The sequence below is a fragment of the Ammospiza caudacuta genome, chromosome 4, assembly GCF_027887145.1.
Source record: "Ammospiza caudacuta isolate bAmmCau1 chromosome 4, bAmmCau1.pri, whole genome shotgun sequence".
In the NCBI taxonomy this organism is placed as follows: Eukaryota; Metazoa; Chordata; class Aves; order Passeriformes; family Passerellidae; genus Ammospiza; species Ammospiza caudacuta.
In genome coordinates, this window is record NC_080596.1 from 48157777 (window position 1) to 48183711 (window position 25935).

Genomic DNA, 25935 nt, shown 5'->3' on the forward strand with positions numbered 1-25935 from the left:
TGAAACTCTTTGGGAATCTGAAAGTATCAGTAATACTATTCCTCTGCTTACTGTTAAAAGACTCACAGAAATAAATGGAAACCACATAAATCATCTGTGTAACAAAAAGATCTCTTACTGTCTGGTGGGGTTTTTTTTGACATTTCAGCTACCCTTTTGTCTCTGATTTAAGTCACTGATATTCCTTCAACAGTAATAGCAGCTCTGTGCTTTACTTCTAATTTCCATTAATCTAGTCTAGTGGTCACTCCCTTTTTCTCTTGAGGGTATTTTTATAGCATTTAACAAGACCACTGAAAGCTTGGATACAGAGAAGCTTTAAAGTGTGAATTCTGTGTTTCCTTAAAGATATTTTTTGAACAAGTGAGTCCTTTTCCTGATGACAAGTTGATCATACTGAAGGACTTTTCCTGTGTTCTGTGACTACCAGAAGCATGGGAAAAATAATTCCCCAAATGGTATAGAAAATGAGTATGCAGGATTAGCGATACTTTGAAATACTGATTTTCTTTGTAGTCCATAATTGCTAAATTCCTGCAGCTGAATTTTGGCTTGATCATACATTTAATGTCTGATTGAGAGAAGCTTCCATGGTTAAACAGGCAGTGACAGATTAAGACTCAGTTTGTTACTGAGTGTTATTGCTTTTTATTGCACAAAGAAAGGCTTCTCAGATGGAAAATTCAAACCAGATGGATTCAGTCAGTTTTCATACAGCTGGAGACATATAAACTTGATAATTCAGGACTTCTTGGTACAGCCTTTCACAATACTAGTGAAGCAGGACCAAAACAGTTTAGTTCCACTAAGCATTCTCACAGTCCTTGAGTCTTTGTTCTGACACTGATCTAGGAGCCAACCCAAATGTAGTTACTGAAAACAGTTTTTCAGCTTGTATCATTCCTTTTATCTACCATGTGCCTCTTTAAAGCTGGATTGTCATGCTGCCAAGAGGAAACAAATATTTAAAAAGACAAATATAACTTCCAGGTTCTCTGGATTGAAACAGTCATGACTTTACTCAAAATCCTGGAATAGGCAGTCACTTGTAAAGGTGTTCATATATTTTCTCACAAATAAGTCTGGAATGCACCAGGGTCTAAAAATAAGGCTTAAAATTTCATTTCAGCCAGTATTGTTATGCTTTTCTTTTACAGAGCAGCCGGTTTCTTTATGGATCCTAAAAGCAGGTTCTTCATAAACTAGCTCACCCAGCATGATTATTTGTCTTTCTTAGTCCAGATTAGTGAGTCTCTGTCTCATTTTCTTTAATATATCTGTACTAATTAAAGCCTGTGTTAAAAGTGAACTTAAAACTTGCATGTTTACCTTCAGAGCTATAGGAAGGAGGAAGCTAAAACATGACACAAAGCTTGTGTCATACTCCTTCTTTGGTTGTCATAATCCAGACATCTCCTCTGCATAGTGATTCTGTATCTCGTAACCAGTTCTCTAAACTGGGGAAGAATTACACTGTGTATCCAGAAGGACTTTTGTCCAGTTGATGAGTTTGTGAGAGTTCAGAAAACAGTGTTAATTGTGAGGGCCTGAGCGCCTTGCTGTTCACTGTTTCTCCAGTCAGTTGAGTTGGACTTGCCTGGTAATGTTTCCAGTCTACTTCGCCCTTACTTCCTGGACACCCTCAACAGGAATGGTTGGCTGGAAGCTGCCTGGAGCAATATATTTACTTGTGCCATGTACTGACTGTTAAACACCTGCCCCAGGTGTTGATCATTCAGCTACAAAATGGTCAATTCACAATTTGAAGCCAGAAAGGAGCTATAAAATGATGTAATCTGAACTGAAGCTTTGTCAATTTGCTTTTGGCCTTGACTACATACACTATCAGAAAAGCTTACCATAATTTTGACACCTATTTTCTTTTGTTACTTTTCATTAACAAGGAACTCTTCCTGTGGGATATGTTCAGCTTGTGTTTTTGCAAGCCTTTCATAGGGTTCTTCAAAAAACGTATTTTGGAATAAAATACTTCCTATTTAGCTTTGGAAGTCAAGTTGACAATGAAAAACAAGTAAAAGTGAAAGGGTTTTGTTTGTGAGGTAGTATGGGATCTGTTGCTGTGAATGACTTCAAAGTAAACTGGGTTATTTATCTCTGTATAATTTTGTTGGGGTTATCTGAGTTTTGAGGGGATGGGAGAGAAGAGGCGGAGGGAGTTGGAGATATTTGAGTTTACGGATAATTCAGATAATGTGGCTTTCAAAAGGGGGCATTTCATTCTATCAGTGTTGCTTAAGGTGCCATCAGTGACCATAGTTCAGGAAATAAATTTTTCCCATATGTTCCCAGACTTTTTACAGGCAATTTTGTGACTAGCCCCATTGAAGTTTTAGTATGTTGTACCTGTACCAGGAAGCGTGATCGTACTTGCAAAGACTGATTCTAACAGTCAGCATATTGACGCTGTCAGAAGTGTGAATGTATCTATAAGAATATTCTCCTTTAGGAGAGAGGTGTGCACTACTTCCCTGCAGGGGAATTTCTTGGTGCCTAGTCATTTACTTGCTAGGGCATGCTGGTGTGTCTTCAATAACTCTTTACCTGTACTGCTTAGTTCTGAATTCTCTCAGGGTAGGTGTAAAGGAGGAGGGAAGTACGCATAATTGTCTTCCAGGAGAAATTTGTATTTGTTTGGCTGCAGAGAGCTTCCTCTTTGATTCAAGAAACACATGAAGTCCCGCAACAGAGAACTTAAGATTTGTAGATAACGTGAGTTTTAAAGCTGCAATCTAAGTCAAACAAAATTCAGTACCAGACATAAAGGCTGTGTGGTATGGAGAGTTGTACAATAATGAAAAGCATGATTGGATGAACTCCATCCACCAACCTGGTGGTTTGCTTCTGCCTCAGCTTACCTTGCAGTACATTGACTTGACTTCTTGTGCCCAGTACTCCTAAACAGACTGAGCTTTACCACAGCTGTGTTAAAGCTAGTGGTTGGGATTGGATTGTTCAAGTCAGCATGCAGCCTACGAGACTCTCCTGGCAAAACCGGAGGGGGCAAGCTTTGTGAGCACTACTGTGCCTGGGAAGCTGGTGTAAAACTGTCTGCTGTCCAGAGATGGGCTTTGCTTGGGCTCATAGGAGGTTGGTAGCATGACTGTGCAGACTGCATGGTCCCTCATGGGGCTGCTCTAGTTCAGTCTTCAAAAGGAAAAACTTAAGATGGACTAAATCCAGCAGGCATCATTGTGGGCAGACAGGAGGTGAGAGAGCAGGTGTGAGCTCAAACTTGAGGCCAGGGTAGAAAAGCGCTGTTTCTAGGTGCTGGAGAGGTTATAATGCAAGGGGTTGAAAGGAAGATGAGGAAGGGAGAAGTCTCTGATTGTGGAAGGGTTTAACCGGGAGGATGTCTGCCATATTTCAAAACTGGACCCAGGAAGGGGCAAAAGTGAAATTGAACAGTAGGCATACGTGAGACACTACTCTTCCTCTCTCTTCCTCTAACTGGAAGGAGGAAGTCACCCCAGTCACTCTTCTGATGGTAGGATCATTTGAGGGAAGAAAAAGGGTTGTTTTGGTTGTTGGTAACTGCTTATAAATGCTCTGTAGTAGTGATGATCCATTCTCCAGTTTTAGTCCAAGAATGTTTAGCTGAGAGGGGAAGAACATGTGAACACCTACCTGCATGGCTGCTGACACCCTAGTTAGACTTTTGGCACTAGCTTACTGCTGGTTCCTTGCTACCTGTCTGAGGGTTGTAGGGGAAAGGGAAGAATGCTGTCCAAGTCTGTAGCAATGGAGAATTGCATCTTGCCATAGTATATAAACTGTTCTCTGACCAGCTGTTACCTGCTGAACTAGTAAATGTCTTCTATAAATATTTCAAGAGCCAGGGATAACTTGAAATTCCCTGGTTTTGTCCATGTTAATGTTGAACATTTGAGCATTCACAGCAACATAATGTAACTGTGTCCTGCCTTTTTGATAATTTTGGTAGTAATTTGAGGCTTTAAAAGGGAGACATAATTAGAAAGACATTACCTCAGAGTTACAAAACATACTGTAACCAGTCTTCCTTCCTTGAAGGATCACTGATATATGTATAGCATAATGGATAGTATAGTTAATAATGCTGAGTGGCTAATCAGGCAAACTGGGGAGCTTGCAGCCATCAGAAAACTGTTGGTATTGCTGCTGCTTCACACTGTTTAAAATGGCAACCATAGGCACTCTTACATGTATGTCAAGATCGATCTGCTGGAAATAATACCAAAGTCCAGTTTGTTTTTCCATTATTTACTTGCACTTTTCAGTAGATGCCAAAAAAGAGCTTGTTTTCTTGGAGGTTTACTCCATCGTGCTTTATCAAGACTTTGTACTGTAGGCTTAGACAGGACTTTTTGCCAGCTAAGAAGTTGAACATTTTTAAAACAGAGCCCTTTGAATTTTTAAACTCACAGAGAAAATCAGAAATGCATTAAGCAAAAATCCAAAATTCAACATTTTCAAGAGGTTAGGCATTGAAGGGCCGAAACAACTGTTAGTGTTAGCTTTAGGTTTAAACAAAAGCAGCAACAACAAACAGTATCCTTCAAAAAACTCCTTTTGCACTTAGTGTGCTCAAAATTTGTGTTTGGAAAAGGCTTCCAACCACTCATTTCCAGATGCCATGTAGCTCAGTGAATTCCAGTTGCTCAGTGTTCAGCTCTAGATGTAAAATGTGTTGATGTGTTTTAAAATAGTGGACATGAAATTTCAGAATTTGTGAATATGTATTTGGCTTTACAGTCTGCCTCATGTCAACATTCTGTCATTATGTGGTTTTTTAGGCTCCAGTGCTGTTTAAAGGAAGCCTTAACTTTTTCTTGACAATGACCAACTATGATGGATTGATATGAAAGGATGATTATTTGAGTAAGGATATGAAAGCTGACTTCAGAGCTTCTTGAAGAATGAGCTTTGTTCTTTGATTATTTCCATTCCAATACAAGACAGACTTTAACATAGTTCAAGTAACATGGTGTTGCATGGAGAGTTTTTTCTAAAGAATTGCCAACTCATTAGTTCACTGTAGAGGAATGCAGTATTGCTGGTATCCCACTTCAGTGACTAGATTAAATAACTGATGAAAGCCTGTTACTTTGATGCTACTGCTTGTTTTGTTTATAATAATGGTTGACTAAATATCCTGCTTTTATGCTCATTTCCAATACTTTTGTTTGTGTTCCATATCTTCCTGCTTCTGTCTTCAAAACCTTTGCATTTCATTCTGTGTAGCTCCTTTCTTAGGGAATGGTATTTATTTAAAAACTTCTAAAACCATTAGTTGAAGTAATACCTAGAGTAGTTTCTTAATCATCTTTTGTCATTACTTAAATTCTCCCTCGAGCTGGGCTTTTGAAAAATGCATTTGAGTGCTTGAGTAATTACTTTAATAGAAGCATTATAGGAAAGTACCAAGCAGCAGAAAAACTAAGAGAAAAGGTGATCTGCTTAGGAAAGGTTTGACATGCTTTTGAAACTGGACATGCTAGAGATTGCTGTGCTCACTGGATGGGTTTGAGTTCAGAGCACTGCCACACTGCAGCCTCTGCAGAGAGGTTGGGCTTGCTGCAGATCATGTATAGAGAACATGCTGTACTAGACAAGACTCAGATTTTCACATGCTTACTTTGATCCTTCTTGAGTGAAAATCACTGAAGGAAACAGGATTTTGTTCCGGTATGTTTTGGAACAGATGAATGAGTCCAGCACAATAGAAATCAAACATATTACCTTCACCTTTAAGTACCAAATACAGCTGATCAAATGCATTTGTTCCTCTAGCTCCCTTTTGTAATGTAGAACATTAACTCACTAAGTCATACAAACTTTAAACACAGTGTTTGCACAGTGACACTTCTTTCTGTTTGTTTTTTGGGGGAGTTGTTTGGGTTTGTACCTTGTTTTGCTGGGAGGGTATTTACAAAAGGAATTCTGACTGGTTTGGATTAGTTATTTTCCTGGTATGTTGACTCATTAATGAAAAATAATTTTAAAAAGCATTGTGGGAAGCTTTATAAAGCTGTCAGGTTTGTTCTATGACATGCAAATGGGACAAACTTTTTTGGTCAAACACATAAATTTGTTTCTGTTATGTTGTCTGGAGTGCTGTTTCAGAGGTGTTTTTAAAAAGTGTGAATTTATGGTGTTCTCGTAGCACAACAAAACTTGTGTGCTCTTTAGCATGTTCCATATATTCAATTGTCCCTTTCAATAACTTTCAAAAAATTCTAAAATATGGCTGATAATTTTGTCTCAGAGGTTTAATACCAGGCTACAGTAAAGCTATGTACAGAATCAGAGTTCTGCATGATTAGTGACAGGCAGTAAGTGTTCCTGTGAAGAGACATCTGATGCAGAGCTTGTTTAATTGCTCATTGAAGTTTGTGTGTTATATTCTGTGACCAGTAGTATGTAATAGGCTAATGCAGGTTTAGTATCTATTATGAGGCTTCTCTTTTGTTTCTGAATTGATCTGAACTGAGGGAAGTAGCTTGGACATACCTTAATTTACCAATCCTGTTCCTGGTTTTGTCTACTTGATACAGGATGTTTTGAGGCAAGTTACCTAATCCTGTCACACCACCTACTGTTGAAAGACAGACATGGGCATGTTTTTATTTTCTAAAATTTAATGCAATCCCCTTAATGTCATGATTTCCTGGGTTTGGTGCAAATTGCAGGTTTCTTGGTCATTAGTATTTAGGAGTAGAAATCGTGTAGTAGAACTAGTGTTGCTTAAAGTGAAATTACTAGCTAATTTTGTCATATTTCAGCAGTCTTCTAGCTTAAGCAAAGTTGAAATGTTGTTTATTGGCAAGAATTAATGAAGGGTATTCCCTTTAAATAGAAATTTGATTGTTCTATGTAAATTCTTAGACACTGTAGTTGCTTCTTTTCCTTTAAGATAAACTATCAGCTTTGAAAATGGCAGTGGCATAAGAAATCAAGGTATTTTAGATATATTTTTTAGAAAATATTTTGTTATAAGAAAAACTAAGTCTGTCTTCTCTGTTTTTGCACAAAAATGGAAACCTCTTATCCATATTCAGAAAGCTGATACTAAGATCTTGGTATTGGGGGCTGAGAGGAATAAACTCGGAGCTGGCAAGAGAAGTCTGTGTTTGTATATCTTCCCTGGGCCATTGAAATTTTATTCTGGGTGCCCACTTCTCAAGAAATAAACTAAAAGCTTAATTTGTCTAAATTCAGATTTTCTTGTGGAAAGTGTATTTGCTTTGTTAGTAATGCAAGAATGAGCTCCTACACCTATCTCTTGTGTAGGTGCTTTTCCTGTTTGATTAACTTAGCTGTTGGGTGCTGGTGTTCAACAAACTCAAATGAAAGCTGGACTTAATGCAAAAATGTTTCTGCACCAACTGGCATTAAGAACTTGTTTTTGGAAGTGCTGTTAAACTAGTTCTGTAGAACTACTCAGTTTTCAGGATATGTATTATATGAGTACAAAGCAATTTGATACTCTCATGCTGTCTAATTCCTTGAAAGGATACTATCTTTTAGAGTGTTCTGGCCAAGGGGAATGGGGTTGTGGATCTATTTTGGGGAGGAACAAACAGAAGAATCCTTTCTTAGATTGTCTTTGAAATGGAAGTTATATTTTTGTGGGATTGCCAGTACAGCGAACCATAATGTGAGGTGGGAAAATACAAAGAAGTCTTTTTTAATATGTGCATGTGTCTGCACTGAAGGCAAATCTATTAAGCTCTTGACTTGTTTCTAAGGCTTTAAGTCCTTGGAACTGTTTTTATGCATTTACAGCACTTTTTACCGTGTCAATAGGAAGTAGATTAAGCCATTTTATATGGATTTTTACTGTGTAAATATTTTTATTTGTAGACATACACTTAAAAGAAGCAATCATTTAAGTTTCTTTCTTACTTCTTTTGTTCTTATTTCTCCCTCCTCTTTCCCCCCTAATTGACAGGTGTAGGATCTTTGCCAGGAGAGAGGCATGCCTCAGTGAAAAATTCCCTTGCCAAATCCAAAGTGCCTGTCAAAAGATCAATGCTTGAGAGAACACCTAGCCTCTCATCAGTCAGCAGCGCTCAGAGTGAGCAAAGTCTTTTCAGCACTAATTGTAAGTATATGTGAGGGTTATGGGTTTTAACTGATTGATAACCAACATCAACTGTTTGTTGGAAAAAATCCTCTTGGAAGGGAGTCCTGTCTGACAAGTACCTGAGTTAATTCTGATTGTACTACTTATTAGTTCTAGGTCTTACTCTTTTTGCCTCTTTACTTAAAACTTTCCTTTTTGAGACATACTGTCGGAAAGAGCTTTGAGCCCTGGATTTTGGGTTGATGAGTAGAGATTGTAGTACAACTTCTCTTCCATCCTGAAACACTACTTAATCGGCATGTCTTTTTAAGCTCCTAGTGTTTACATGTAGTATAATATGTCTGAACAGAATGGTTTACTTGTCAAAATACTTGGAACAGTGTGTTACAGGTTTTCTGATGCTAAATGTTTTCTTGAACCAGTTTATATCTGCTTTCAGCATTTTAGGACAAAATATGTAGATCAAATTTCAGGCACAGAAGTGAAACTTTTTAGAAGATGAATCTTTGTATGGGTAGACTTCTGTAATTTCTAAGATAGCTGTAAACATTGGTGTATGACCTAACCAAATCAATCTTGATTAAAATTAGTGAGAATAATACCAGGATTTGCTTTGATTTGAAGTTCTGCAGCACTTCTTAGGAGTTCTGAGGGGGAAAAATATTAAGAAACTAACATACAACTGACTATCAGACATATTAGTATTCCCAGCTATGCATATTTAAATAAATACATTCAAATATTCTGCTACTATTGTATCACCTGTTATATCTTGAAGACTAGACAAAGACCTTTTATTTGTGCCAGATGTCATTTAAATCTGTCTTCAATTGACTGAAAAAGAGAGCTGTGGTTTAACACACGTCTGTGGTTTATATATGCGCATATGCATGCACACATAACAACATTTTCTCCTATTCTTCTCCCCCCTCCCCCCCCCCCACCTCATACTGCCTTCATTAAACTAAACCTCACATATTCCTCTAATGAATAAGAATATGTGTAATAAAATATGCATGTGCATCTTGCTCTGTAATGGGATCAGTTCTGATACTGTGACAGCCATGTTGACTTTTGCTGTACAGGTTTAGAACTGTATCTGGAGTTGCGAAGCAGCTTTGTCCTCTCTTAGTTTTGTTCCCTCATGTAACAAAGGAAGGGGTCAGCGCTTCATAACAAAGGAGTGTATTCAGATTAAGTATCCAAACAGATGACTCCTTATTTAGCCTGATTTGCTGGCTGCTGTAATCTGTTTTGTCCACTGCCTTCAAGCTTACAATTTTTTCCACTCCGATTCACGAAGACCAAGCAAGAGCAATGTGAGAGGCTGAACATGGCTGCAGTCTTGTAGACTTTAAGCTCGCTTAGATCTTTTTTAAATGACTATACCAGGAGGACTCCGCAGTTGCACAGAAACTAATTTTTCTCCTGTTATTTTCTTCAATTCTACACTAACACCACCGACTGACTCAGGAAGCCACTATGATATTACCTTACTGACACTGCTGGTAGTGGGGTCTTACAGCTTTTGTATTGTTCCTTTGTTAGCCACATTTACTGGGAAGAGAAGTAGGTTGTATTCCTTTTATTTCTATTCTAAAGCATGTATTTTGTTTGGGTAAATATATGCAATGTTTTGATATGCTGATTTCTGTGATATTATTTTTCTTTAGGGAATCTTTTACACTTGATGAGAATTATTTGTATCTAATAGTAAGGTTTTGTGAGTATAATAACTTAAGATTACGTGTAATTCATATGTTAATGAAATTTGAATCAAATTGGAAAGAGCTAAGGAATTTTCGTTGTATTCTAATGCTAAGTACAGGGCTGTTTTTGTTTTTTATTCCTGCATTTAGTCTACTATGTAACAATTTCAGAAAAAAATTTTGAAGCTTAAGTGTTTTTATTAGATTGGTGGGACACACAAAGATCAGAATGGGAGGTTTATGCTGTGTGTTTCATGAAATGTATGACAATCTACTGCGGTCCTGTCAACAATATTAAATCAAAAACATGCTTGGCTTGTTTGGAGTTTGTCTTCTGTTAGCAGAGAAAAAAATGGCAAGCTGCTGCTTTGTCAGCTCAGCCCTTTGTTATGGGATGTCCTTGGATTGGTAATTCTGTGTGGCAGCATTAGCCTTGTTTTTTTTTGTGTAATGAGCACTTGAACTTTATGATTCTTTTCTCTTAAATGACTTCTTATTTGAGAAGCTCAAAAATCACATGGTTTGAAATCCTGTTGTTAATAAAAGCATAATTTGTATTCAGTCAGTTTGAGCATTAAAAACCAGACTTTTTTTAACAGTAATTTTAGTTTAGTGCTGAGCTGAAAATGCTATCCTTTGAACAGACAAAATATTTAACTCTGAGGTTAAGAAAAAAGATTGCACATTTTAATTGCATTAGAATAATTGTATATATAGTAAATAGTGTTTCAAAAGTTAAAAAGCTGATCCTAGCAGTTGACCTGCATCTGCATTTTTGTGCAGCCAATACATCATTAAAGTTCTTTTAATGAGTTGAGTTTTCAGATCTTTACTGGGCTGAGATAATTTCATACCTGTCCATCTTTATTCAGGATTGCAATAGCTGCTCCAAATTTGAATCCAAAAGTGATCAAATTCTGTAAACCTGGGAGGTTTTCGTGGGGTCGTTTTGGTTTTTTTTTAAATTTCTGCACACAGCCTGGTTGGCTGACTCTGGAGCTTTAATAGGACAGAACAGTCCCCTAACAGTACTGCACCAGAAGGCTGCTCACACACCCAAAGCATTACTACCGTGGTGTGCTGCTGATTTAGGAGAGGAAGTAGCTCACTAGTTTGCAGGCAGTTGCTAACTGTTTGCAGTGAACTCTGAGCAAACATCCTTAATTTAGTGATTCACAAAAAATATTAAGGACTGCTTCACGCCTGGTGCTTTACTAAAACAAATTTGGTTTAATTATATAATGTTGATCAGGGTCAGATTCCCACACAATAACTGTGTTGCTGATGTGTTATGCAAATTGCTCCTCATGTATAGATTTTTTGGCAAATATTTAGCTTTTGTGTTTTTAGAGAGGCTCCAACTTCCTTTTTTTAAAAAAAGATGATGGCTTCAGTTGCATGTGTTTGTTAAAGGGAAATCCTCTTTCTGTGGTAGAAAATATTTAGTGGCCAAAAGCATCTTTTTGAAGTAGTTAACTTACATGGTTAATACTAGTCTGTTTAAAGCCAATAAAATAATCTCAAGATTGTATGCTCCATCTTTTGATGAACAATATTAGACATGTAGTTCACATTGCCTTTAAAAAAACCCAGTCTCATTAAAACACTTCTCCGAGGCAAACCTGGTAATATATGATAAAAGCTTTCCCCCTCCCCCACCCTTTTGTTTTTCAGTGACTAGAGAGAAAAGCATTGCTGTGACAAACAATTCCACAGTGACTTAATTTTTTCTTGTCTCTAGTAAATGCCATGTGAATTCTTACTCTTTAACATGTTAATATAAATAATTTTTTCGTGTCCAAACCAAAGTCTACTCAATCTGTACTTACTTTATAAATATTTTCTTTATTTTTTCTTACAACAGAAACAATGTTTCCCAAAATTTCAGTTTTTTGTTTTTCAAGGGAAAATTTTTCTTGTGACCATTAACTCAAACCTCTTTCAAGGTTGTTTAGTCTCTGGTAAAACTGACTTGTCTTATGATTTAATTTTCTATAAACTATAAATGCCTAGAGCAAATTCCTTTGTGATTCTGTTTTGCAGCTGCAAGTGCCACAGTCATCAGGAATGGAGAATGGCCTTCAAAACCAGCCTGCCAGAATGGCACTTCAGGGTCTGTCCCTTTGAAAGCACTACCAAGACCTAGATTGCACTCGTTGAGGTCAACTCCAAAAGGTATATGAGTCTGTTTGTACACAGAGGAGGTAAAATCACATCAGGGGTGCTTCAAGTGTTGTATCACTTCACGGGAAGGCCGAAACATTCTTTGTATTGCCATAATTGATGGAAGTATTTCAGGGAAATGAAGAGGTCTACGCTGTGGTGCAGCTCAGGTTTGCACGGTGCAGGGACTAAATGCACCTTGCTATATGGCAAGTGTCATTGCGTGGGGTTTGTGTTGTTTTAGAGTTTACTCTTTACCACTGCTGGTAATCTGCAGAACAGACATACCTGAATTTATACTGAGTGTGTGGTTGTTCTTATCGTTATGCAGACTTTGTATTATCTTCACCCTTTTCAGGACTGGCAGGGTCTTGGGGAATGGGGATATATTTTTGAATAAGATATTGTTAAAATGTATCTTCTTCTGTGACACTGTCCCATCTTTCCAAGGGAAGAGTCACAGACTTAGATGTTAATGTTGCTTTTTCTTGATATTCTTGGGCTGAATTAGAAGATTTAATGGAGACGAGACAATTAATTGTGCATTATCACCTTGTGCTAAAAGAAACATTCAATGTACTTCCTGACTTTGTATTAGGCATTGTCCAGGTTCCTATTTTGGTTTGAGCTAGGAACTCTTGATTGGCCAACAGTGCAACTTCCACTCAAGCCACAAACAGCAGCTGACAAGTCATTCTCTGACCAAAATTAAAGACATAATGGGAGCGGATAAATAAGCTTGCTGTGTGTCTTTCCTAAGTCCTAACTGTAATCAGCTTGTTTCTGACCATCTTTATGGTGAACTCGTTATTGTAATTGGATAAAACCTAATTAAATGCTGCACTCCTGCATTAGACTTAAATTTTAAGCTGGTATCTGACATTAATGGAGAATAAATAAGAGATGCCTGCCAAATGTCTCGCTGTAATGACATGCTTTAAAAGAGTAAACAGTGAAAAGAAATAGAATTGGCCACAAATTCTAAGTCACTTTGAAGCAAACCCAAATCATATGGCTTTCTGACAGGCTGATGCTTTCTGTTGGGGTCCAGCACATGCAGCCCAGCTATACATAGCTCATCTCTTCAGTGACCTGGCAGTGTTCCTTGAGCACCTGCAGGAGCAGTGTGGCCAAAGGAAGCTGGCTTTCCCCTTCAGATCTGGATCTGGTGTTGTGTTTTGGGATCTTTCCAGACCCAGTGGAGGCTTAAGAAGATGGGTGGGGTTTCTGTCCAGTGAGAAGAGGTTGAGGGAGTTGAGCCTGTGCAGTCAGTAACTTGAAAAGGACAGATATAAAAGTCATGCTACCAAACTCTTCTCAGTAGCACCAGGTCATGCAGCAATCAGAAATGCTTGCAAATTGTGGAGTGGGAGATGCATCCTTGCCCAGTGCTGCCATAGAACCACCCTTCCTGGAGGTTTGCAGGGCCCATCTAGACAAAAGCATGATCAGCTGATCTTGTCCTAATCGTGACCCTGCTCTGCATGGGAGTGCTGCTATCTGCCCTCTGGGGGTCTCTTGCAGCCAGTGTTTCCTTAGCTGCATTGTATTTGCTGCTGTTTTGAGACTTCAGTAACTTGATCTTAGTGCTAAAAGGAAATCCTTACTAATATTTTCTCCTGCTTAGAAGGCTTTTTAAATTATCTTTTTATTTCTTCCAAGGTGAGTTCTGGCAAAGCAGAGCTAAGTTTTAATACAGCTTAAACATTCTAGGTTTCTCTTTTTGTGTTTGAATAGATTTGTGGATCTTGTACTTAAATGTGAAAATGTAAGATATGTCTTTAATTACTTTAAAACTTTAAATAGTTCTACTTTAAAGTTAATCTAAGCTTTTACTTTTAGGAGCCAAGACCAGGTCTGCTTCGCTGAACCAGTGCACACCAAAATCATCTGGGCCTCTACACTTAGCAAGGAAAGTTGGTGAGACTAGAGGTAATCAGCTGTTGGGTAGTCAATTTTTCACTTTTTCTTGGATCTCTCTGGCTTGAGAAGGAGCAGCTGTGTTTTATGATTTCAGAATAATTGGGATAGTTGACTCATTTTCTTTGCAGTTCACCAGACTGGACACTGGCTCTGCAAGGTTCTGTTCCTTACCTATTTGCTTTAGGGATATTTATTGTCTACTACTGTCTGCTTGAAATTTGCATCCCATAAGGACTAAAAATGCAGCATAATTAATCTCTCTGTTTAATGATGTTCTGTCACCTGATTATGAGGTTGCATGCTAACAAGACACAGTGTAGGCTGGATTTTGCCAAGCTTGTGTTTAATTTAAACAAGATTCTTGTGAGAGCATGCTGATCAGCCCTGGCTGCTGAGGATGTTTACTCCACTTAATGTTTCTGTATCAGATTTTTTTTTACCTTTAACTTTGAATTAAAATTAGTTATTTCTCCTAGAGTGAATCAAAAGAACAGACACAAACCTTAGGACAAGGTTTGTAAGACCAAATTTTCAGTTTGGGAGCAAAGCTCTATTTGAAAGGCTGAGGTGGGGGGAAACAAGTACAGTGGTGGTACAAAGCAGCTTGTCGGTCAATTTTCACGTAACTTTTAAGGAATACAATAAGGGTGGGGTAACTTTCTCAGTGCTGTCATTTATATCTAACTTGATTGTTAGCACATTTGAGAATGTTGGTAATTTATTGCTACTCTATTCAAATAACATAACTGTAGCATACAGAAAGAGAAAAAAATGCTATAATACCAGTATAGATGATAGTTTTTCGTTTTCTGTGGTCCTCTTTGAATGAGTAAAGTGAAACAGTGCTACCTGACTTAAATGAAATATAGTAATTGTAATGATACAATTGTAATTGGGAATGCATCCTGCATTTCCCAAAGAGTTTCATATAATGCCAGATCTTGCTGTAGATCATGCCATCAGAAGAAAGAAGCTGAAATTGGAAAGCTGGAGGAGCTTATGTGGAAAGAATCTTGAATCTTAAAAAAAGGCAGCCCTACTGCCCCTTACTGGCTTGAAATATAATTTTTTGTTTGTTTGTTTCCTTTCTGAAGGTACTCCTGGAAGAAATGTACACCAAAGCCTATCTTGTTTGGGTCCTGGTGAGTTTTCTGAGTGCATTTTATATTTTCTGTGGTGCAACCCAAATTAAGTTTATATATTATATTAGTGTGTTGGTTCTTTTCTGGAAAGAACATATGCATAATAGATAATTCTGTAAACTATCACCGACTCTAATGTCAAGGAATATGGAAAAAGCCTATTTTCCTAGGTTTTGTCTACTTCCTGTTTTCTGGCTACCCAGCTTAGGCTACACAGTCTGTTCTCTTCTTCTGCTTCCAGTGAAACCTAAGGAGGTTTAAACGGTATGCAAAAAAAAAAAAAAGGAAATTGAATTTGGATGTATTTTTCACTTTTTAGCCAAAGTAAGTGATGAATGAACTTGTGTGTTGCAGCATTAAAAAATACCCCAAAACCAAACAAGTAGAAGAATCCCACATAACCTTCCTTTTCTCGTACGTTCATGTATATCACCTGTCAGTGTGAGCTGCCTTTGTGTATCACTGTAGACTATGTTTGTGTAAGAAGTTGAAGTTATCAGAGCATGTTGATGTGAGTCTCTGCTCATGTGGCAGAGGGAGAAATCGCAGCTGATTAAGTGGCAGATGGCGTTTCAGAATCTGGCAGAGTTTTAAGGACTTCACACTGGGTTTGTTTTTGGTGTTTGCGCCAGTCAGGACACCTGGTGCCAATTTCTGTCTGCCAAGAGACTGAAAAGTCTTCAGATGATGCTTCTACTTGCAACAGTTTCCAGGTCTTTTCAAGAGAGTTGGCAGTCTAAATTAGTTTCCCGAGAATCAGTGTGTGTTTGTTGAATTAAAAGCTACTTGTAATTAATTACTCATTTGAAAGCCCTTTTTGAAAGATACTGAAGATCACCGGAAAGCCCTGTGTCCCCTGAGTGAATAGCAGATGTCTTTCTGAAAGAGGGGCTGTAGCCAAGCAGATGTTGTAAGTTTGAGTCTTGAAATTACTGGGCAAATTAGTTCTGACCTGTAACTCTGGAACTGTGGCAGTATTTTTTACATTTCCTGTAGTCATAACATGCATTTAATTCTTTTGTCTTTTCCTCTCTTGGGTGTCAAATATATTTGTATTAATTGTGGCTGAGTACTTCGATATCTTCTGTTAAGAGTCAGGGCTTCTGTCAGACTTTGCCCAAAGTTGGCTCTGTTTGTTGCTTTTAATGATATTGGACTGAACTAATGTTAGTTTAGGTAAAGCCTGACACTGAGTTTCAAGAGCTCAAATGCTCAAACCTAGTCTATTGTATAAGCATGTAGGGCATGATTCAGCTAGCAACATTGATCAGTTCAATTGAGGAAACTCCTAATAAGCAATAAAATCCATGTCTGGACTAGAAACTAGAAAAGTAAATTTCTCTTGCTTACCGTAGTCTCAAAATATAACTTTATTCCCTCAAAATTCAGTTTGTACTTTCTCTCTACTTTCCAGAAAGTGTTATCTCCCCTTTTTACTGCTTTAATAGACTTTTGCTTATGATTCATCTTTTCTGACCTAAAGAAAAGTGTAGCTACATAACTTTGAAGTGTTGGATTTGAAAAACACAGCCAAACTCGAAATTGACTGTAATATTTAGCAATATTTTTATAAATGCTCTTTACTCATACTTATGACTGTAAAATGGCTATATTTCAGTTTGTTTTAACAAACCTGAACTGCTTACTATACTGAGTCAGTTTCCAAAACTGGAGATGTTAGACATTCAACTTAATACATTTCTAAGAGAGAATTAGTATAATATCCCATTTATGAATGCAGAGCTGTCTGGTGGAGTATTTTGCACTTTTAAGAAGCTTTTTTCCATCCTTACAGTTGCAGATAGTTCTTACAGAATAAAAATACTGTGTGACTGCTTGGATATTCTGCAGTACAATGTCTTACATTTTAAGAAAAGACAAATGGTCTTTTTTGAAATTAACTGAAATAATGCCAGCCAGTACCATGTAGAATGAGGCCCAGTATCTTCTTTTTTTTTTTTCTTTTGGCTTTGATATTACAGTGAAGCTTTGTTCTAATGACTACAGCTAGTATAAAGCTTTTGTTCTTTTATTTCAGTGCTGTAGTTAAGTCTACAGTTTTTAGCCTTATCCAGTCAGAAGTTCCAACCTCACTTCTCTTTCCCATCCATGTGCCCAGGACTAATTTGTTACAGCAGAACTCTGGTAATTTATTAACTCTTAACTAGGAGTTAATATTTTAACTCTTAATATCAGAATTCTGATATTAAGGTATAACTAAGTGTCTAGCTCAGTTGTTCATGCTGCCTTTCAATTTCTTCAAGGATGAGAAAATGGCAGGTTTTTCTGGGTACACTTCTGTTCCCTTAATGTTAGTGCTGTTTCTCCATTTTCCATTCATTTACAGCAATGATGCACAGCCAGAATCTGCTTGATGAAGCAAGCCACAACATACTTTTAGTGTGCCTGTAAAACTGGACAGACTTGCCTGTTTGCAGCAGTTTGTTTCTTGTTTTCATTAAAACATTCACAAGGCTTCTTTTTCTGAATTCTGTATTTTTCATGGGTGGTGTTCAGTGCATTAGATCAATTCTACAAGTTCTATAGTGTATTTCTTCATCACTGGCTTTAAAGCTTAGGCAAAATTAAGTTCTTGGGAATGTTTTAGTACACTTCTTAACTTTCTAACTTCAAGTAATGATGTTTATGTGCACTTGCTGTAATGTCTTAATGTAAGTATGGATAAAAATGTTGCCTCTTATGAGATGGAATTTTCAACTATATGCAAGACTGCCTCTAAAAATGCATAAAGTAAGTGCTGTTTCCTTTTTACTTCAGCTTCCCTGTAGAAAAAGCTGGCTGTGTCTAATGCCTCTGTAGTATATTGCAGTGCAGTGTGTGTGGAGGCAGTGGGTATTCACATCTCAGGTCTCTGTTACTGGCCAAACATTAAGTTACAGCACAGTAATCTCTGAACCCATGTAAGTCAAGCAAAAGCAAATATCCTATTTGGCAGTTCCAAAGGTAAAGCAATCACTTTGGGAATAAAGCATCTGAATATTTGGCTTATCCTGGTTTTCCATGACCCTGAATGGGATCTGTGGTGTATTATGGATAATAAGTTAGAGTTACATGTGCAGCATAAGACCATTGTCAGGATAACAGCAAGGACAACTGATGGATACACCTGTAAAGTGTTATTCAATATGAACAGTGTGATTTATGTTGTATGTTTTAGCACTGGGATAGAGTATGCAGCATAGAATTGGTTACTAAAGGCTGTAGAAGCCATGACAATCAAAGAAGCTTTATCAAAAAAGGGTACATGCTCCACCATGGTGTTCTGTTTTCTTACTATCTTAAAGAAAGGATGTTTGTTTTAGTTCAGCTGTTTGTGAGAAAATATAACACTGAGAGAGGGAAGAAATTATGTCAGGGGGCTTATTGCAGCAGTGAGTAATAGTGCTGATCAAGCTCAAATGGAAGAATAATGTATAAATGTAACAGTCTAAGAAGTTGTCCCTTGGAACAGGTTGTTAAAGGTGGGGTCTGACTCTTCACTCAAACCCTTTTACTGGGATAAGATGGTTTTGCTAACAAAATACTCTTCTTCAGACAAAAGTTGGAGGCATACTTTAAGGTTCAGTTTACACCCCTTTCTTTCATGCTCTTAGTCATCCCTGTTGAAACTTGAGAGAAAGCAGTTCTTATGTTGTGGATTCTTTGATAGAATAGGTTGCTCTCAAAATACTTGCACTTTCCAGGTCTGAAAAACAAGGATTGATGTTTATCACACTCTGATTGTGCTTTGTCAACAACAAACAAGACTTAATATTTTAAAATTACATGTTATACTGTGTCAAAATGTATATTTTAAGAAAAATGTGTATTTTTCTTAAAAATTGGGAAGAATATTCTGAGATGTGATGCACATTTTTTTGAGTGCCAAATACTTAGGTCTCCATTTGACTGGCATTCAGCAATGTATGGCAAATTACCCCACATGATGAGGAATATCTGCTCAAGTAACTCATTAGGGCTCTGTTTCTCCTTTTCTATCTGATTAGAAAATAGGGGCTTGTTATTGATTGTAGAGTGGTGTGTATTTGCTTGTTAGAGTTTTTGCAAGTGTAGAAGAATCTGTGCAGGCAGTGGTGTTGCTTGGAGACTTGAAAAGGCCTTGATAAGTATGTGAACATGCATGCCCTGACAGCCAAGAGGTGCAGGTCTTACACATTGCAGAAATGGGACTTCTGACTAGCTCTAACTGGGAATTTCAATATAGATGCATTGGATAGACTGGATTCTCAGTCTCTGGTGTTAAGAGCTTTAGCATTTGTAAATAAGTTGGGTTCATCAGTTTTTCTGTCTCTGTCCCTATCTCCACAAGAAAAGCCAGGAAATCCTGAAGAAGAACTTGGAACAGTTTTGTATGTTTTGGGGTGATTCTGTATTCATTTAAAACAGGTAATGTTTTATACACTGGAAATTCTGGGAGTTGAACAATGCAAATTAATATTTTCCCTTTATCCCTTGAAAAGCAATGGACATCAGGCTTAAACCTCTTTTTGCAGATTTTTTACGGTGGCTGGACAATTTTGTTGCCTTTCTAGCTGCAATATAAAGCTGGCTATAGTCTTTTTTTAGATTTTTTTTCATTCATGTGAACTATGAGGACTATCTGAATGACTCAATTGTCTCGTGATCTAACCTTAGAATACCTTCAGGCTAATGCTCTTATAAACAGACAGCAAAGCTAAGTAGAGTAGCTACTGCATGTGAACTAGCTATGAAGGCTGGCATTTGTTTTGCCATTTCTATATAAATAAATACATATAATCTACGTGTATGAATTGGAGTTTCTTAATGATTGTATTCATTGGGGACATATAATGATATTTATTTTGAAGAGTTAAAGGAATGTCTGTAAACCTGAAATAATATTTGAAACACAATAGCTGTTGCCTTCTTGGCCAGATTTTTTCACTGTTACTAAATATAGTACAACAACTGGGTCTAAGGATTTAATTTCTTGGGTGAGAACCAGAATGCTCCAGAAGTTTTCAAAGTGGAATGGCTGGTTTTGATAATCAGAGAATGCCACTCTAAACTCTGAAGTAATCTGTTTTGAGTGGGGTTTTTGGTTTGATTGTGTGTATTTAAACAAATGGTGTTTTTGTGATATAGTGTGTTTGTTACAATAGGCAATAGGATGCAAAAAAGACAGAGGTACATGACAACAGTATATTAACATGTACTAGATTTGGTCCCTTCAGCTAAGTCTATCAGTGTATTTGCATTCATGTTCCTTGTGTTCTTCTCAAACTTGATCTTCTGAAAGTTAGCCATTTGGGAAGTTTGTCTGTTGTTGGGCGCTAATAGCACTGTTCCCTGTGCCTTCAACAGATATTTTTACAAAAAACCAAGGAATTCCAAAGCCTCAAGGTTTGCTATGGAGTAACATATGAGCCATCTAATTTAAGTGGTAGTAGTATTGTGTGGGCAGTTTGTCAGATTGATGGACTGAAAATGTTTATGAATGATTATATTTAAAATTCCAGCAATGAGGACTTGGTAGGGATTTTACCAGTTTTGCTATCATGACAGATGATCATTCATTAAGGCCTTTTGTAGCCCAACCAAAATGGTTTTCACACTACCAGGTCTTTTTCTTCTGTTAATGCTTTTAAGTAAGGACCTGTTTTGTGGATTACAGGTTAGATATTTCAGAGTTCTTTGTTATTATTTAGTTCCAGACTTCTGTGAGAACCTTGCTCTCCAGCTCCACACATCCATAGTCCAAACAAGTGGTGGTGCAGAGGTATGCAGGCTTTCTACAGCAGGAATGTTTGTAGTTTATTTCTGTGGTATTTATTCTCTTGTGGGGAGGAATGTCTGTGGTTCTATTCCCTGGTATTTATTTTGATGTTTCACAATAGCAAGCCACACAGGAGAGCAGCACAGAGCTTTGGTTTTCTCACACTTGTCTAAATATTGGGTAGGCCAGCTTCTGTGTGAGTGGAGAGGGCAGCTGAAAGGGATATCTACAGACTGCATCAGCTCAGTCCAAGTGATAGATAGAGAAAATTCCAATGTTGGGAACTGGAATTCGTTGGACCCTGTTAGGGGCTTAAGTGAACATAATACTTGAGAGATTATTGAACTGTCACAGAAGTGTGAAACTCATGGCCTTGTATCAAAGATGATTGAACAACTTGTACATCTGCCTTTTTTTCTGCATGTCTGCAGTGAGGGAGGGTGTGCAAAGCCCACACAGGTAGGCAAAAGTCAGTGAGTTATCTTGAATGTCTTTTGTGCTGTCCAGATAAACCACTGTCATGTCATAGGGCATAAACTTGCCAAATTGACTTTGTTTACAATACTGCTCTTTCTTAGAGGCTCTCTGGGTATTGTTGTGAGGCCATGGATGAAATACATGTGTATGGGGAATGTAAATCAGTATTTTGTAAATAAATAATTAATTTAGGCTGTGGGTCTAGTTAAAGCATTTTTTTTTCTTTGTTGCATGAGGTTTGAGCTCACAAGAACTTAAGCATACACCTACCCTGTTTCTGCATGGCAGCAAAGAGGTGGTTGTGAGTCTTTTTCACATCTGGCCAGATCATTGAAGGGCATTTTATTTCAAATTTTAGTGCATTTTACTCTAGCATTATTGATATTGTACAGTTGTAGAGTAGTAGCTCTGTAGGATTTTGACTGAGGAAGTCTTACCAAAATGCCATTTTGAAAGGGACATCCTGCAAATGCACTTCCCTTATATCAGAAGTTAAAAATGAAATTATTCTTGTAGTGTTTTGTGGCTATTCTCACTTATAAAAGAGTGAAGATAATGTAAATACCACTGTTGCATGTGGGAGACACAGATCAGCCTGATTCCTGTTTCAGTTTGCCCGGGAATCCACTGCAGCATCACCTTCAGTTTGACAGGCTGCTGAATTTATAATGATTAAAAGCTTCTGTGTACAGAAAGAAGAAACATGAATTATTTAGGATATTAGTTCCTGCTCTGAGGAAGGGAGATGTTTCCTTTTTTTTTCAGGAGAGGATTTGAGCTTAAAATTAGTCTTGAAGCTGCAGTTTGCATTCATTGTGGCAGCAAGTACGGTTGCCTACAGGACGATTAACTTTTCAAAGTGGAGCACTGGCTAGAGCAAGCAGATCACAGGAGAGTGGAGTGGGAGCAGTCATTTCCCAGAAATAAAAATGAGGACACAGATGACCCTTTGGCTCTTAGCAGGTTCCTGCTTTTTGCATCTCTCTTTGCATAAGCAATTACCCTTCAGTTCTTCCTGAAGTAAAGCATGCCAGTAAAATCCATCTGCTCTGCACTGCTCTTGCTGTCTTGTGACATGGAGCCAAGTGTCCTTTTCATGCACTTCTTGGATCTAAATATCTAGCTCCTGATTTAGACCTTTATACAGTGAGACGCTTAACTGTGTTCCAATGGCATTTTTAGAGATTGTTGGGTGAGGAGAGAGGGAAAGGGACAGCAGAAACGCAGACACTGTGGATTAGGCCTTGTGAGGCTGAATTGAGAGCCTATACATGCCAGTGTGCTTTGCTTCTTTTTTTTTCATATTGCTAATGTTCCCAGGAATGGCAGATTTAGTATATCTACTGAGGTTAAAATAGGTGTGGCCCCTCCATCAATCTGATGGTGTCATCGGGTACTGATGCATTTAGCAACTCAGACTGAATTACGTGGTCATAACAGGACAGAGCCCCTTTTTCCATGTTAATCACAAGTTCTGGCTTTGGAGTCAGAGAGAAGCCAGCAGTAAGATGCTAGTAAATAAAATCTGTCTTGTCCTTTTGTCCTTTGTATATTGCTTCCTATTTTATTCTGCTCTTTTCTGGTGCTCTTTTCTGTCATCCTTCTCTAATGTCAAGAAAGAGAAAGACCTGTCTGTGATCCTCATGTTGTGCATGAAATGCAGACAGTGCATGCTCCTGGCGTGCTCTGTTAAGATCCCGTGGATTACGCCCTGGCTTTGTAGTCTGGCAGCACGAGGCCCTAGATGACTATCGTGGGAGTGCAGGCAGGAGTGGAAGGTGCTGTTTTCCTGAGCCAAGGAAACCATGCTGGCACATGCATGGCCACCACAGTGAAGCTGTGCTGTGGTGTGACACTGAGCTCTAGAAGGATTATTGGAGGAGCCTCTCTGCAAGTGGAATCTTGCCTGGGAGCTGTTCAGACTGGTGTGGGCAGTGCTCTTGCTGGCTGCTGTCAGAGCACTGGGTACTAGATGGCACTACATGAGACATGCATCCATTGCTCTTTATTTGTGCTGTCAGGTCTGCTTCTGAATAACACAGACTTGTTTCAAGTTTCTGGCGTTTAATAGAATTAAAACTCTAGAGGCTGGAAAGGCATTTTTGTCAGACTAGAATGTATTTTACAAATAATATGATGTATCTGTTTCTTCATGGCCTATTTTCACCCAAACAAAGAGCAGGAAAGAAGAGGCAGTAAAAGTATTATTTGTGTATCTTGGTAGAAGCAGTTTTGGTCTTTCCTAAAAGGATTTTGATGTTCATATAGAGCTTTGGTCTGCTCATATTTTGTATGGTGATTCATTCCTTCTGCAGTTTCCAAACTGGTTCATTACATCATGTTTTTCCTGTAGAGATTCTTTGTTCTAGCTCCGATTCCTAGGAGGTTTCAACGGGGTGTTCCATCTTCTCTGGTTTTACAGCCAATGAGGAGTTCTTTACCTTCCTCCTAAGCACTGATGCAAGGATGGGGAGAAGTGGTGGGTTGTTTTTTTTGGATGTGTTTTGTTGGTTTGCAGTGGTTTGGGTGGTTTTTTTTAGCCTGATTGGATTGTTTCCACCTTTGAGAGCATCAGATTGGGAAGGTGAGAAAATATTTACTACATAGGGCAGCTTCTCCCTTGGAGGAATGTGGGAATAGGAGGGAAATAAAAGGGAGTTCTTCTGGGGATGCCCTGGCAAAAGGGTAAAACTTGATGCAGCTGGGTGCTAAATGATGTCTGAAGACTGGCTGTATGCCCAGCAAAAATCTCAAAATGCCTTAATTAAGAAAGGATTTAACAATAACAATCTAATATTTGATGAGATGTGCTAATGAAACTGTGCATGTGTGAATGCACAAGTCTGCTGAACTGTGCTGTAACAAGCCTTCTGGTTTACTGCTCAGTGTGGTTTTCAAGCATCACAGTAATGCAGCCCAGAAAGGGGCAATGTCTTTGATAATAGTATTGGATTGGGAAAGAGTCTGGAACTGCAGGCTGTTGGAAAGATAGATGAACACACATTGCTGTGCCAAAGCTCTTCAGACTAGAAGGAATAGATGAGGTTTTATAGCAGTAATGACATGCATGCCCTGCTGTGTGCAGAGGCTGCCCTGGGAACCTAACAAAAAAACCTAATTTACTGTCTTTGTACTTATTTTGAATGGTTTTGTGTGGACTGAAGATGTATTATAGTACTTCAGAGTTGGTGTTTCATCAGTGTGCCAGGAAATAAATATTTTGGTACCTGCTTTGAAAACATGCTGGTGCATTCTCACACAGTCTGCTGTGGAGGTTGCCTTGGTGGGTCTGTCTGGGTGCTGTGCTGCAGCTCTTCTGCTCTACATACAGTGAGCATCTGCTTCACTGTCACTGCACCGGGCTCTGCGTGATCTCAGAGATATCCAGATACAGCAGCAACATGCTATTTTTAGTTCTAGCTCATGTGGAAAATAAGCCGTATAAATTTAAAGTGCATCTTGAGCAAGTAAGACATGCTATTAAAATATGAAAGTTAGATTTGTAAGGTAAGGAGGTAAAGAGAGGGCAGGTAAGGCACTGCTGAAATGAGAGCTGTCACTGTGATATTTAATTTGGCTTATACCTGCTTCAGACTAAGCTGAGCTAATTGTTTCTGGATTTGGAAAAACTGTTCAAAGGTATAGATGTTAGAGAAAATTGGCTGGGGTTTGCTGAAAGGGTAGAAGTGCAGAATCAATGGAAAAGTACCTAATTTTGTTGTCTCTAAAGAGTGACAAAGTCTGTGGAGGCCAGCTCTTCAAACAACGCCAAAGAAGTGTGAGGTGCCACTGTCTTGTCTCCAGCACTGGCTGAGAGTACTTGGGTGGTCTCTGCTGCAGTGGCTGCCTGGTAAGGCAGCTGCTGACCTCAGAAAAAGTAGTGAAATGTTTCTTTTTGCACAGGAACATGGCCAGTGCATATATGTCTAGTCATGGTCACGGGTAAAAAATATGACATTTTCTAATATGTAAAACAGTTACTCCTTTATTTTATAATTTTTTTTTAATTTAATTTTTGCTAATGGCAGTGGACTTCAACAAAGTATATGCAAAACTTTTCAGCTTGTTAAATAGTAAGAGGAAACTCTTTATATGAGGGCTACTCAAATATGGGGAGTACATCTATGCTGTAAGAATTCCTCCAACACTGCTTATTTGCCTAAGTGTTTGGGTGCCTTCAAAACCCAGCTGGCAGAGAACTGTTTTAATGTGAATTAATGCCCGAGTCCTTCTCCTCTGATGCTAAATAGAAGCATCTGCAGTGTTGAGCTGCCAAGCTAAGCAGAATTTCCCTTAAGCAGCTCTCAAATAGTGAATTGTTCTTAGAGAATAGATGTGTCTTTGGATTTGTTAGTACTTTAAATGTGGACGTAATATTTGATTGAAAGAAACAGTTTTAAAAAGTGCACCCTGAGAAGATTTTTGGAGAGCAAAGCTGAACTATGCCTCCAGGAATATTCAAATAATGTTCCTTACAGTTTCCAAAGAAAAATTACATGGACTGTGACATTGCCAGATGATATATTCAGCTGGTGAGACCACCCACTTCCTCCTCCTCCCTCCTCATCCTCCTCCTCCCATTTCTCCTTTTCCAGTTCCCAGCTCACGGAGTCCCGTAGCAGATTGAGCATCGGTACTGTGATGCAATTCAGAGGCTGCTGGTTTGCGAAACCACTA

General features: G+C 38.2%; 1 protein-coding gene across 2 annotated transcripts in view; it reads left to right on the plus strand.

Moving 5' to 3' along the window:
- Positions 1-25935, plus strand: part of MTUS1 (microtubule associated scaffold protein 1) — a 116006-nt gene that overhangs the window by 41028 nt on the left and 49043 nt on the right. For both annotated transcript variants that reach the window (XM_058802921.1, XM_058802922.1), the window contains exons 4-7: positions 7952-8104; positions 11839-11970; positions 13801-13890; positions 14976-15023. In XM_058802921.1, the coding sequence (XP_058658904.1) occupies positions 7952-8104; positions 11839-11970; positions 13801-13890; positions 14976-15023 (423 nt within the window). The remainder of the gene's footprint in view (positions 1-7951; positions 8105-11838; positions 11971-13800; positions 13891-14975; positions 15024-25935) is intronic.